We start from the raw sequence: 13985 nt of genomic DNA on the forward strand, positions 1-13985 counted from the left end.
CCTGACGCTGGTGACAACAGTGCTGGAAGGGCTGAGTAGTCCCAACAGGGGACAGAGAGGCAACACAGAGATTAGCAAACACAGGGCACTCCCCACCACTCCTAAGCTGGAGGGACAAATGGAGGAGAGGGAATTAACATAACCTGGAAGTGAGTTGGGACTCACTCATCCCCCAGACGTTGGGACCACAGAGGAGTTTTATCTATGACTAGAGACCTGCCCAAGCCTGAGCAAACAAGAGAAAGAGAAGAAACACACTGGCTTTATCTCTCCTGCTATCTTCCAGTCTACTGCCACTGGCTCCCATGGGCCAAACCCACACCTGATGGCCCCAGTCCTGGGAGCCTGAGGATCTGGACCCATGCAAGGCAGTAGAGAGGAGAGCGTAAGTTCAAGGAAGGGATCCCTGCACAGCTTACCAGGTGATCGAGAGATAGAAATGACTGAAAACAGCTTGGTAATACCTTTATTTGTAAAACCTTTAAAGTACGGGGTACACTTGAAAGTAACAAAATTATTCACTTAAAGACCCACGGTAATGCAGATACCCTAGCTCCTATTTGCTCTCCAGCCCCCAACCCACTATATACATTATTCTGAATTATTCCTGTGTCTGGTCTGATATGGTGGCATTTTAAGATGGATTTCCAGTGTCAGACATTTTCTCAACCAACATCTCAGGAGAGCTTCTGGAGCAGAGGGGGTATGCCCATTCTGTGTCACGGAGGTAAAAGCTCAACCTGAGTAGGATGGCGGCGAAGCAGTGTCATGGCAACTGGACTCCGGTCTTGGGGCTCTCAAGAATTTGTGTGCCCCTGGGGAGGTGCACAGTCTCTAGACTCACGTTTTAATAAATGGAAATCAAAGCCATCGGGGGTGGTTTGCGTGTGCCCACACTCCACTTGGCTCTTCCATCTTCCGCATCCCCTTGTCCAGAAGCCTCCACAATGTCTTCCGAGAAAGGATGAGGTCGTCTAAGAAAACAGATAACGTGCCCAAGGTCACAGAGCTGGCAAAAATCAGAAGGAATTGCCTATCCCCCCTTCCCACGCCAAGGCCCTTCTCGTCGCTCCGCCGGATCCTTTCCCGCCCGGGGCATCTTCTGGCGGCTGAAGGCTCGTTCGGGAAACGCAAAGGCGACCCCCAACAAAACCCCACGGCACCTGGCAGCGCTCTCGACGCCCGCCAACGGGCGCGATCCGCAGCCCGAGGGACGACGCCCCCCAGCCCGCGGGGTCCGGGGGCTTCTCCGCCGGCCGGCAATGCCCGCCTCCGCGCCGCAGGCCGCCGGGGAGCGCGCGGCCCTCCCCGCCGCCCTGCGGGTCCCCGGGCGGCTAACGGAGCCGCGTGCCCGGGGCGGGGCCACGCGCGATTGGCCGCGCGGGGTCGGGGGCGGGCCCGCGGCGGGCCGTCCGGGAGGGCGCCGACAATGAGCCTCCATAAAAGGGAGCGGCGGGGGCCTGGGGCCCCGGATTGAGCCCTCCCCGCCCGGGGTCCCGACGCGCTCGGTCTCGGGGAGGCCCGGACGCGCCCGTCGCAGGCCGGGCAGTGAGCTGCGAGCGGCGGGCGGCGGGGAGGGGGCGGGGAGGGGGCGGCGCGGGGCGGGAGGCGGCCCCTGGCTGCGCGCCCGGCCTCCGGCGTCCGGTCACCGCGATCTCCCCCGCGCACACACACACCGGCCGCACCATGGCCCTGAAGGCCGAGGGGGCCGCGCTCGACTGCTTCGAGGTGACGCTCAAATGCGAGGAAGGGGAGGACGAGGAGGAGGCCATGGTGGTGGCCGTAATTCCGCGGCCTGAGCCGATGCTCAGAGGTGAGGATGGAAGGGGACCCCACTTCCGCGTCACGGTCCGGGCCCGGGCGCCCCCTCCCACTCCGCAGTCTGGGGGCTCCAGCGCCCCCTCCCCCCCCCCCCCCGGTCTGGGACCCGGGCGCCCCCTCCCCCTCCGGCCTGGGGCCCGGGCGCGCTCTCGCTCCGCCCCCTCCAGGGTTTGGAATCTGGGGCCTCCCCGAATTCCCTCTCTCCCGCCCCCGTCCGGGGTCTGGAGCCTTCGATCCACACCCCGCGCGCTCCGGATCTTCCGGTGCCCGAGCGCCCCCACTCCCGGGCCCCGCACCGGCGGCCGCGGTCTCCCGCCCCGCGGAGCCAGAGGCCGGCGCAGGGGCCAGGCTGTGTTTTAGGCCGAGGGGCAGCAAGGCCTTCAGGGCCGAGGCCGGGCGCGCAGCCTGGTGTCCGGAGAGATCCGAGGATGCCGCTCGCCAAGGGGAGGATTTTCAGGGCTCTCTACGCAGAAAGCTTTCCTGTCCCCCAACTCCCCTTGCATCCCGGGCCTTCCACTTGCGTAAGCCACAGGTGTCAGATTCAAGCGCTTCAGGGGTGAATGGGATGGCACAGAGCACACTCAGATTCGGAAGAGAAGCGCTTGCTAGGGGTACCCTCTGCCACGCAGGAAGGAGATTGGCCTTGGCAAGGGATTCGAGGAACAACCTGGGAGCCCTTGATTTCCCCTCCCCCTTTACCAATTTCTGTAGTCCGCAGGATCTTGCAGACCATTAGAAAACAAAGGGCCATCTTAGTTGGAAACTTAATACTCATGAATATGCCAAAAAAATGTTCATGGAAATGCAAATATCGTTTTTATTCTCCAATACCTCTTCCCGTAGGGGGGATTGTTCACCAAAGAGGTTGAGAGCAAGGCCATTTATTTAACCTCAGCATCACACGCTGTTTCCCCCCACCACCTCTCTCATCCTTTTTTGGATTCTGGAGGGTTATAAAACAAGTCAGGGAAATAAAGGCAGCTACCCTTTATCTCAGAGCTTGCCATCCACCATAGGTTCTTTCCCTGCCTGTGCTAGTATTTACTGAGGGCTGGAGGTCAAGCTGTCTCAGTTCATCCTCTCAATAACCCTGCAAGAGAGGCCCTGTTCCCCACTGTCAGGGATGAGGAAATAGAAGTCCAGAGAAGTTAATTCATTCAGTAGGTCTTTATTAGGCACCTGCTGTAAGCCAGGCAGTTTAAGACTGGGCACGCTAATGACTATGAGCAAAGATGACAGAAAGAAACACCCCTTCTGGAATATATAAATGAATGACCCAAGACCAACATAATTAAATGCATAGGGTGTCAGGGACTCATAAGTGGTTCAGAGAACACCAGAGCAAAGGGAGGAGAAAAGAGAATGGGGGTGTTTTATTTGGAATATCACGCAGTCGGGAAAGGCTTCTCTAATGTGAATCTTGAGCGCAGTCCCAAAGGACATGAGGGAATGAACCTTGTGGACAGTGGGAGGGAGGGAAAGCACTTTAGGCAGAGAGGATAGCAAGTGCACATGTCTTAAAGCAGAAGCTTTTTGAAAGATTTGGGTTAAGAGGAGAAAGGACGAATTCAAAGTCTTTGGCCTGAGCACCGAGAAGGACGGGCCTCCCATGTGCAAAGACAGGAAGGCTAAGATGTAGGCCTGTGACACATTCAAGTGGTATGGCCAGACAGGCATCAGACATGTGCATTTAGATGCCTTGAGTCTGGCCGGAGGTACAAATAAGGAAGTCATCAGCCGGCAGGCAGTGGGAAGAGACTGTCAGAGCAGGGAGGGAGACAGAAGGGGTCCGAGACGGGAGATACAGAGCTCTCTCTGGCGACTATAGGTTGGAGATGAAGTCAGTCAGTCCCTTGTCAGAGATTGTCCGCATGCCACCACCTGCTAGGCACTGTTCTGGAGTCTGGGGGTCCAAGTGTTGACAATCAAAAGTCATGCAGCGGAGAGACACTGTGCGCAAGTAACACCATGTTAGACCCGGTGGCGGTGTGGGCTAGGGAGGACATGGTGGGGGGGTTGGGTAATGGGGTGCCCAGCTTTCTGCATGGGGGCCGAGAAGGCCATCTCGAGAGGATGGTTCTTCAGCTATGCCCTGAAAGAAGTGAGAGAGCCATGAGGAGGAGGAGAGGAGCCAGCACATGCAACCCCAAGAGAGCCCCAGGGAAGTAAGAGATGAACCAACAGGAGGTGGTACCCGGAAGCTGAGCAACAAAAATCAAGCTGGAAGAAGTGATGAGTCAAATGATGAAGTTTAAGAACTAACGAACTAACGGCCGGGTTTAGCATTGGTGACTTTGGCAAGAGCTGTTTTGGAGGAATGGTGGGAAAGAGAGCCCAATGGCAACCAAGAGGTCAAGGTTCCCGGTCACGTGGGAGATAGGTACAGTCCAGCCTTGGACTTGGATCTTCTGAATCCTGGCCGGTTCGCAGACCCACTTCAAAAGCCACCTCCCTGTACAGTCCCTTGGCGTTAGGACGGCCCATATTTTATTTCATCCTGTCTTCTGAGGTGAGAAAGAGGTGTGGCCATGAGAAATCGCAGAGATAGGCTGACATGGGTCTCAGCCTGCCGCCTTTGTCGAGCTTGTGGTCCATGCGCACAAAGCAGGTGCCAGGCAGACCCTTGGGCGCAAGATTACACCTGCGCATGCTCTGGGAGATGGGAAAGGGATTCTGACGGGGTGTGGTGGCCTGTTGAAAGGGCCTCGCCCAGTGGAGAAGCTGGCATGCCCCGTCATTCGAGGACAGAAGGCCCACGAGCATCTCCTGCGTGCCAGGCCCTGTAGGGACAATAGATCAGATGGACCATTCTTGTTCTCAAGAAAGGACACAGTGTGGCCTGGATGTCAGATGTAGATCTAATCCCCCACCAGGGGTGGGAGGTCAGGAAGGCTTCCCAGGAGTAAAGGAAATTGTCGGACTCATCAGAGTGGTCTGGACAGACGTGTCAAGGCTGAAGACCTGCAAGAACAGCCTGTTGGAAAAGCCCGGGGAACTGTGGTTGGAGCCCAGGTGGAGAGCAGAGAGGCAGGGAGCTAGCGGATGCCGAGGCACCCAGGGAAGGTTTAATAAGGTTATGGTCTTTAATAAGGTTAAGGTCAGTCTCATGGGCGGCAGGGGAAGGGAGAGAAAGACTTTGGGTGGGAATGTTCCTCCCCCTGCCCCCCAGACCACCAAGTTTGGGGAACCATGTTGTAAGTCTTCTAGGCCACGGGCACCTTTCCTGCTAACGCCTCCTGCACGTCTCCCTCTGCAGTGGCCCCGCAGGAGAAGACCCCCCCGCCCAGGCCCAGCCTGCTGGAGGCAGGTGGCGAAGGCTGTGAGGAGCCCAAGCAGCAGGTGTCTTGGGAGCAGGAGTTCCTGGTGGGAAACAGCCCAGGAGGCAGCGGGCGGGCACTGTGCATGGTGTGTGGGGCGGAGATCCGGGCCCCCTCGGCGGACACGGCGCGCACACACATCCTGGAACAGCACCCTCACACCCTGGACTTGAGCCCTTCAGAGAAAAGCAACATCCTGGAGGCCTGGAGTGAGGGAGTGGCCCTTTTGCAGGACGTCAGAGCCGAGCAGCCTTCTTCACCAACCTCGGGTAGTTGGAACGGTGGGGTTGGCGGGGTGGGGGTGGGGGTGGCCCCACAGAACATTTGGAGCTTACTGGGCGTGCACCCTCTCCAGACTCAGGCCAGGATGTCGAAGCTGAGCCGGACTCCGAGCCAGACCCTGCCAGGATGCCGGCAGAGATCGTCGTTCTTCTGGACTCCGAGGAAAACCCGTGTCTCCCAAAAAGGAGCCGGCCCAGGGGCCTCCGCCCCCTCGAGCTTCCTGGTCAGTCTCGGGGAAGCCCTTGAGGCTGAGCCGGGGAGAGGGGAAGACGCACCCTGCGTTCTCTGCGGAGAGGGGCTGCGGGGCTCAGGTGTGGACCCTTTAAAAGGTCTGGGGTCTTCTCGTTCTGCAGCTGCCCCTGTCTCAGAGCCAGGAAATAGGAAGCCCCGTGGTCAGAGATGGAAGGAGCCCCCTGGGGAAGAGCCGGTCAGAAAGAAAAGAGGCCGACCCATGACCAAAAACTTGGACCTGGACCCAGACCCCGACCCAGGTGAGAGGAAGGCCCCGTGCAGGTGTGGACATGGGCTCTGGCCGCAGTGCTCCAAGAGGAAAAGCCAAGCAGGGGAGGGAGATGGTCTAGGCCTTTGGATTCTGGCTTCAGTGAGGATAGACGGCTCCACCTCCCGGACTCCCATTTCCTTCCTATCTCTCCTTCCAGACCCCCCGTCCCCCGACTCACCCACAGAGACTTTCGCGGCCCCCGCTGAGGTCCGACACTTCACCGACGGCAGCTTCCCCCCGGGCTTCGTCCTCCAGCTCTTCTCCCACACCCAGCTCAGGGCCTCAGACAGCAAGGACTCCCCCAAAGAGGGGAGAGCTGCAGAAGGAGGCCTTCCCCAGCCGGAAAGCCCCTCTCCAGGTGAGCTCCCGAGAGGGGATGACAAGGGAGGGACAGGCAGGCTGCGTCCTGGGGCTCGGGCCTCCTGGAGGCCCCTCGGTACCGGGGCCTTGGGTGTAGAGGTGGTCAGCACTCGGGTCTCCTGAGAGACTGGAATGACAGGGACTGGCCAGAAAGCTGAACTAGCTCCTTGGGAGTGTCCTGGAAGTGATCGTCAGGTTGGGCAAGGCCAGTGCTCCCCCAGGCCAGACACCCAGCTCCACACTTAAGGCTGCTCCCCCACCGGGGTCTGTGGTGCTCCGCTCACCCTGTTGGAGCAAGGGCCTGAATGGACCCATGGGGAACTCAACACGCACCTCTGTGCACAGGGCAGTCCAGTGACTTGTCTAATGATAGCAGTAAGTGCTTGTGTTTGTATCATGTGTAACCGATTTCCAGAAACTTCTATACGTGGTTCATCAGGCCCTTAGGAAAGTCTGTTTTCTGCAGGGGAGATGGAAGTGGGAAGGCTGAGTCTCAGAGCTGGTTCCTCCTTCCCTTGGTCCTCGTATTCGCTTCCTGTGGTTGCTATAACAACCTGTTCGTGGTTTATGAGAACGTGCTTTATTCCTTTTCAGTTCTAGAGGTCAGGAACGGGCCTCACTAAGTTAAGATCCAGGTGTCAGCAGGGTTGTGTTCCTTTCTGGAGGCTCCAGGGGCAAAGACTTTACTTATTTGTTTGACAGAGACAGAGAGAGCAGAAGCAGGGGGAAGCATCAGGCAGAGGGAAAGGGAGAAGCAGGCTTCCCGCTGAGCGGGGACCCTGGGATCATGACCTGAGCCGGAAGCAGAGGGTTAACTAACTGAGCCATCCAGGTGCCTGTCCTGCCAGCTTTTTAGAAGCTGTGTGCAGTCCTTGGCTTTCGGTCTCCTTCCGTCTTCAAAGCCCGTAGAGGTTCCAGGGCCAGGAGAGTTCTTCTGAGCTTTGGCCTGACTCTTCTGCCTCCCTCTTCCCCACTGGGAGTACATGAAGCCCACCCAGATCATCCAGAACCATCTATTCAGTTTAAAGTCGGCTGACTAATCCTCAACATTAATTCCACGTGTAGCCTTAATTCTTCCTTGCCATGTGACATGCCACAGTCACAGATCCTGGGGCTGAGGCTGTGGACATTTTTAGGCAAAAGTCCCAGAGTGAAGCCGTGGCAGAATTCAGTTTACACCAGAATGCTTTCTGGGAGGGCAGAGGCTGAGCCTGGTTTCTTCAGCTGTCCAGGACAGGCATCTCGGGCTCGGGAAATGGCCCTTGAAGGAGTGACTGAGTGACCCACAGCACCTTGTCCCGGCCTGTCTGAAATGTGCATCCGGAGTTAGAGCCCAGGGAAGGTAGCGCGGGAGAAGACGGGGCTCCCCAGAGCGGCGCTCTCAGAGAGGAGGTGGGCTTTTTGCACAAAGAGAAAAGCAGATGTGCATCTCGCCCTGCCCTCCCCTACCCACTCCCCAGCAGGGAGCTGTTAACAGTCCGGTTTGTATCCTGGAGACCTCCTGCAAAGCTCAGGGTGGGCGTGTTATGCACACGCACTTTTGCTTAATGTATTTTTTTTTTAAGATTTATTTGACAGAGAGAGAGAGACAGCGAGGCAGGGAACATCAGCGGGGGGAGTGGGAGAAGGAGAAGCAGACTTCCCCACCGAGCAGGGAGCCCAACTCAGGGCTCAATCCCAGGACCCCGGCCGGGATCACGACCCAAGCCGAAGGCAGACGCTCAATGACCGAGCCACCAGGCACCCCTCGCTCAATTATATTTTACCAAACCAGGCTCCGCTTTTCCTCGTCTTGAGGCAGGCATCAGGCGTTCACATAGGTCACGGTTTTAACTGTCTCAAGTTTCAGCTTGAGCCACATTCCAGTCCTGCCTCCCCGAGACTGCGCTCTGCTGGGACTTGAGCGCTCCCCGAGCCTCCTCGTCCTCTGCGGCGGATCCCTGCTCTAAATGGCTGGCCGCGCCCACTGTTTAATGGGTCCTCTGATTTCATTCTCTTTTTTTTTTTTTTTTTTAAAGATTTTATTTATTTATTTGACAGAGAGAGATCACAGTAGGCAGAGAGGCAGGCAGAGAGAGAGGGGGAAGCAGGCTCCCTGCTGAGCAGAGAGCCCGATGCGGGACTCGATCCCAGGACCCTGAGATCATGACCTGAGCCGAAGGCAGCGGCTTAACCCACTGAGCCACCCAGGTGCCCCCTCTGATTTCATTCTCAAAAGGGAGCCTTCATTTTGAGTCCCGGGCTACCCTGTGCCCAAATTCCACCTCCCTGGAGTGGTGAGTAGCTGAGAAGGGAGTCCCCAAGGTCACAGGTTCCTTTGGGGTGTGTGGGCAGAGTCTGAAGTCGTCAGGTTCTCCCATCTGATTGACATGAGAGGGTCTTTCTCGGCGGGTGGCAGCATGTAGGGAACCCACAGCAGCTCATTCCTGAGGCAAGTACTCTGGAAGATGACACGAGTGAGGACAGAGTGTCTTTGTCCCCAAGAAACTGACTGTCTCTTTGGGGGTACAGGTCAGAGGCAGGGATGCAGCCACCATAGTTCTGTGCAGAGCAAAGGCCCCAGAGCGGTGGTCGCAGACTGTTTCAGGATTGCAGAGCTTGGACAGATTTCCCGAAACCATGTGAGGCTTCAACCAGAATGTCTTCACGTTGAGTTGCTTTATGGATTGAAGTTCTTGGAAGATTTTGAGTAAAGATTCTGTCACTTTTAAAAATCTTGAAAGTCAAGGATTTAGAAGTTGGGAAAGGTCACTGTGGTGTGGTCAGCTGAGCTGATGGAAAGGAATGTGAAGCAGAGAAGACTTTCTGGAACTTTCCATGGGCCTTGCAGGGTGAGGGTGGGGAGGCGTCCAAGCCAGGAGAGAAGGATGAGGCTTGAGGACCCCACCCACAAATGGTGAGAAAAAGAGCCTCTTGGTCTTGCTAGTGTCTGTGTAAGACCTAGAGGGCTGGCTCTTAGGATGCCTCGACCAGGCTCAGTATGCTTCCAGGCTGGACCAAGGGAAAAGGTGTGCGTGTGCGTGCATGCCTGTGCTCATGAGGGTGAGCGTGGGTGAGCTTCACAAGGGACAGGGTCTTTGTCTTGTTGACTGTTGGATCCTCAGCAGCCGGTATGGGGCCTGGCACAAAGAAAGCCCTCCGTAAAGATTTACTGAAAGAAGGGTGGATAGCAGCTACCCTCGCTTGTCCTGTGGCAGTGACATTTTCAGAGTTGCTGATCAGAAACAAGACTTAACAAGAGAAAAGCACCCGGGCCCATCCTCTGGAGAAGGTTTGTGCTTGTACACATTCACGCACAAGTGTGGGGGGAGGGGGACAGGAGCCGGAGAAGCAGAGGGGCTTGGGTCCCCAGGATGGAGGGGGCCAGCCCTGGGTTTGGAGTGCTGAGGGGGCTCAGCTTGTCCCCGGACTGATAAGTCCTGGTCTGCTCTTTCACGGCCGTGGGGCTCAGATCGTGCCTGCTTTCTGGAAGGGCACCCCACATCACGGTCGCCTCACTATCCTGATGCTCCCCTCCCCACCACTCTCGGCTCTGCCCTCCATGCTGCCAGAAAGAACTGGTACGTAATTCCGTTGCTTTGAGCAGTCCCCAAGTCTGTGAACTCTTAGCACATGCTGAACTCTATTAACATCTTAGCATGTCACCCGTCTCCTTAAATCCCCACAATCATGTTACGCAGTGTTAGGAGTTCCATTTTGGAGAAGAGGACATAGCCTCGAAGAGATACGGCACCTGTCTCAGGGCCCCTCACCTAGTAAGTGGCAGCCTGTGTTTCCACCTGTACCCAGCCCCCTGCAGCCTCCAAGCCTTCTCTCTGCAGCTGGGGAAGCCCGGGGTCCCTAACGCCTGGCTAGAGCCCGTCCCCTCCCTGCTGGCCGCTCTGTCCCTCCCTCTCTCCTCTTTGTCCAGGGTCCGTGTTTACCTCCAGATCTCACCCGGCAGCCTATGCAAAGCTGTGATTTCTCCCTTCGTGACCCCTCATCCCTCCCTAGCCACTGTCTCATTTATGAGTTCCCAAACCTTTTCAGCGAGGCTGGGGAGCATTTTCCACACTAACTGGCCCTCCTCTCTCTGGGAGCCGCTTCCGCCCTCTTCCCATCTTCCCATCTCCTGCTAAAATTGCTTTTTTTGGCAAGGTCACCACTGACTTGGCTAAAATGAAAATCCAGCGGTCACTTCTCAGTGCTGGCCTTTCCCCAGTGTGACCGTAATCATGATACCGTCCCTCCCTCCTTCCCAGATCTGCTCTGGTCTTGGGGCTCCCCGGACCACTGGCCGGGTCTCCCTCCAGCTTCACCAGATGTTCTGTTTCCCCAGCCTGTCCTTTCACACGCGGCTCCCCGAGTCCGATCTGACGGTTCTCTCTCCTTCTCTTTCTTGAGTGTAAGTAGCTTCAGGTCAGGACATGTATCTGTTTCATTTCCTGTGATCTCCCCAGAGCCTAGCACGGGGTCCAGGTGCTGCTTACGTGTTCTGTGAGTGAGTGGTTAAGTGACGGACTGGATGCCTCAACCTTGGGGCAGGGCCTTCCTCACTCCTGGAGGGACCCAATCCAAGTTCATGTGTTTCCAGCTCCCACCCAGATTCCCCTGGTGACATGCCCGTGGTTGTCCAGAAGATCTATGGATGGAACTGCCTTATCCAAACTGATTCTCCCCCTGCACCCCCTGCCCCCAGCCTCCCCTCGCCTTTTGCATTCCGCACTTTGCTCAGGCTAAACCCTGAGAATCATCCTCTTCCGTTTCCCTCAAGCCCTTGGCAAATCGTGTTAGCCCCACCTCCAAAATCGGTTCAGAATTCTGAATTCTGTCACCCTGTCACCCCCTCCGCTGTGGCCACCCTGGTCCAAGCCATCTCTTGCCTGGTTCCTTAACGGCCTCCCCCCCCTGGCCTGCCAGCTTCTGGTCTTTGCCCACTCTGGTCTCCTCGCCTACAGAAGCCAGGGTCCCCGGTGCAAACCGAGTTAGATGCTGTCCCTGCTGTTCGCGTCACACTCCCGATAAAAAGCCAGAGTCCATGGCGACCAGGGATGCTCACCGCAGGATCCCGACTCCTAAGCCAGCCGGCCTGCTGTTCCTACAACGTCAGGCAGGCGACCCCCCAGGGCGTTCGCAGTCACCCTTCCTTCTGGCTGGAATGCTGTTCTCTGGCCACCCACATAGCGGACTCTCTCTGTACATCTTTGTTCACATACCCGCCCCACGAGGCCCTCCACGCTCTCCTGTCCCCTTCCCTGGTGTCTCTTCTTGCTTCCCTTTCTTTGCGATGTGTCTGAATGGAACACATTGCGTTCATTGATCGTATCGGCTCCCGCCACGGGATCACAAGTTCCAGGAGGGCCTCGTGGTCTGCTCCCTGCGCTGCTGGGCCCCCGGTGGTCAGAGCCGTGCTGGGCACAGGCTGGGCGCCCACTGACTTGCTGTTGAACTTGGGATCTGGCCTGTCCTCACAGAGCTTGGAGTTTGTCAGACACAGACCGACTTACCCAGAGCAGAATTTGGCGATGGCCACTGGTATGGAGTTTGGAATGTCAGCAAACTGTACAGCAAAGCTGTGCCCAGTTTCCCAGCCACCTGTTAGAGTGCGTCTCTAAAGACAGTGTAGGCCAAATGCCACAAGTGGATCCTTCTCGAAACAGACATCCCGACAGTTGCAGTCACTGTGTTCGGTTTTGCTTTTCAATGTGAAGTACTTCAGCACATGCCCGTGTGGCGGGGGACATTTTTTGTGGCTGCTTGAAAGCCATGGGGAGTCTGCTCTCTCCTCTAAGGCCTGGTTTTGCCTTTTCAGAACAGCTGCTCCCCACTGCTGAGGAGGATCTCTGATCCCCGTGGCGTGGGTCCTGATGGGAGGGAAGAGCCCAGGGAAGCTCTCAGAGCAGAACTGGGATGCTAGCCCAGGGCAGGCCATGCGGGGCTCTCGCCTTAGCTTCCGGATCTGTCCGTGAGCCCCATGACAGGCACAGCTGCATCTTACTTGGGTAGGGGGTTCCCCACACCCACCCCCTCTGCCCACACAGGGCAGAAGCCTTCAGGCTAGGGCGCCCAGGAAGTTTTAGATGAAGCAGAGTGAGCTGAAGGGAGGAGCCGAGGCGAGTAGACACACTGAGCATCGGTGCACCAAAGTACGTGGGGAAGGAAGCCCACGGGCTGCGTCTGACTTAACACCTGAGAGCCCGTGACCTCATCTTCTGGTTGGTCATGGTCCTCAGATGAGCCAGGAGTGCGGCTTCCTGCCTTGGGCCTCCCTCATACCGGGCCCCGGACTGTGGAAGTGAAGGCCTGGGAGTGGAGGTGCGATTTGCAGAGGCCTTTGGGGGGCATCCTTGCAGTGGGGGTCCGGAGGGCCCTGACTTCTGCTCTCTGCTCCCATCCCTGCCCAGCTCCCCCTCCGGGGCTCCGCGGGACACTGGATCTGCAGGTTATCCGTGTACGGATGGAGGAGCCCCCGGCAGTCAGCCTCCTGCAAGACTGGTCCAAGCACCCCCAAGGCGCCAAGAGTGTGGGAGCAGGTGACCCCCCAAACTGGCCGGCGGTTCTGTCAGACTCCAGCACCACTGTGGGGGCCCAGCCAGGGGCAGGGGGAGGTGTGTAGGCTCTCACTTTCCCGGGGAGGGAGGGAGGGAGGAGGCAGGGTCCCCCTTTGGCTTATCACTCAGAGCTGCCCGGCTCGGCCACCTGATGGAGAGAGTTAAACCAGGTGCCAAGGCAGGATGGAGGAGAGGACGGGGGTGGGGGGGCAGCATTTACTGCGACTTGGGGGCACTGGAAGGTGTCTACCCCTGGCAAGGCGCAAGGCCAGGCCCTGAGATCTGGGCAAGGCCGGCCTCAGGGCTGTCGTGTGGTGCGGCATTGGGCCTGTGGAGAACACCTACCCCCACCCTTTCGCTGACCCTGACCTCTCTGTCCCCCTTCCTTTCCCCTCTAAACCCCCCACCATTCTCCCTTGGCACAGTGCCTTACACAAGAGGTGGTCACGATGGGGTTTGAACTGAGTCCCACTACCTCGGGGGACGCCTCTCCTCCCCCACCTGTTCAGGCTTCTAAACCAGGAGGCCTCCATTACCTCTTCCCGCTCCATCCCTGCAGGAGGCCTGAGCAGCCCACCTGGGGGTTTTGTTCACTCACTCCCTCCTTTTCACCTATTTTCCTGTTGTATATATCTCCTTTGTTGACAATAAATTATTTTTTTTTATTAAGAGCATTCCGTCTGGGCCATCATTGGGGGAAGGAACTTGCTAGCAGGATATCTGGTCTCCCGGAGCGACCTTGAGGGGAGGGAGAGCAGACCAGGGCCAGGCGACAGGGCGCCATTGGCTGGAGGACCAGCGCCCAGTCAGTGCCGGTCACAGGGCAACGCCTCGCCCCTTCCCCGAGGCCTTGAAATGGGGTCACAAACAGCTCTTCTTTAACATTTTGGACCTTCTTACTCCCTTGGTAAGTCTCTGTGCAAGAGAGACTGTTGGGGGTGGGGGGACGCCATGCCCACCCTAGTCGCTGACCCTTCTAAGCTGAAATGTTCGTGGCCAGCCTGCAGGGGGTGGCCTGGCCCCCGGATGAGGTGGCACCCGGCACCCTGCTCCAAGCTGCCCTCTCCGTGGCTTCATTAGATGCCCTCTGCCCCGTTCCCTGGACTGAGAGGTGGCCCACTTTGGGTTTCTTCACCAGACCCCTTACCCTCTAAACCAGTGTCCCAGCCCAGA

The 13985-nt window shown here is 57.6% G+C and overlaps 1 protein-coding gene and 1 long non-coding RNA gene across 2 annotated transcripts; one reads left to right on the forward strand and one right to left on the reverse strand.

Annotated features, from left to right (window-relative positions):
- Positions 1 to 448: 448 nt before the first annotated feature.
- LOC309873181 lies at positions 449 to 1303 on the reverse strand. The gene is made up of 2 exons (XR_014316218.1): positions 1164 to 1303; positions 449 to 974 (listed from the first exon to the last, which is right to left on the reverse strand). It is a non-coding gene; the product is annotated as an uncharacterized lncRNA (long non-coding RNA).
- A 112-nt stretch (positions 1304 to 1415) lies between these two features.
- SPINDOC (spindlin interactor and repressor of chromatin binding) lies at positions 1416 to 13483 on the forward strand. Its single transcript, XM_082748246.1, has 6 exons — positions 1416 to 1813; positions 5078 to 5407; positions 5494 to 5643; positions 5774 to 5911; positions 6080 to 6280; positions 12666 to 13483. Exons 1-6 carry the CDS (start codon positions 1687 to 1689, stop codon positions 12875 to 12877), a joined length of 1158 nt encoding a protein of 385 aa, XP_082604372.1. The 5' UTR covers positions 1416 to 1686; the 3' UTR covers positions 12878 to 13483.
- Positions 13484 to 13985: the final 502 nt, after the last annotated feature.

This window comes from Mustela nivalis (assembly GCF_964662115.1).
Source record: "Mustela nivalis genome assembly, chromosome: 9".
NCBI classification, from domain to species: domain Eukaryota; kingdom Metazoa; phylum Chordata; class Mammalia; order Carnivora; family Mustelidae; genus Mustela; species Mustela nivalis.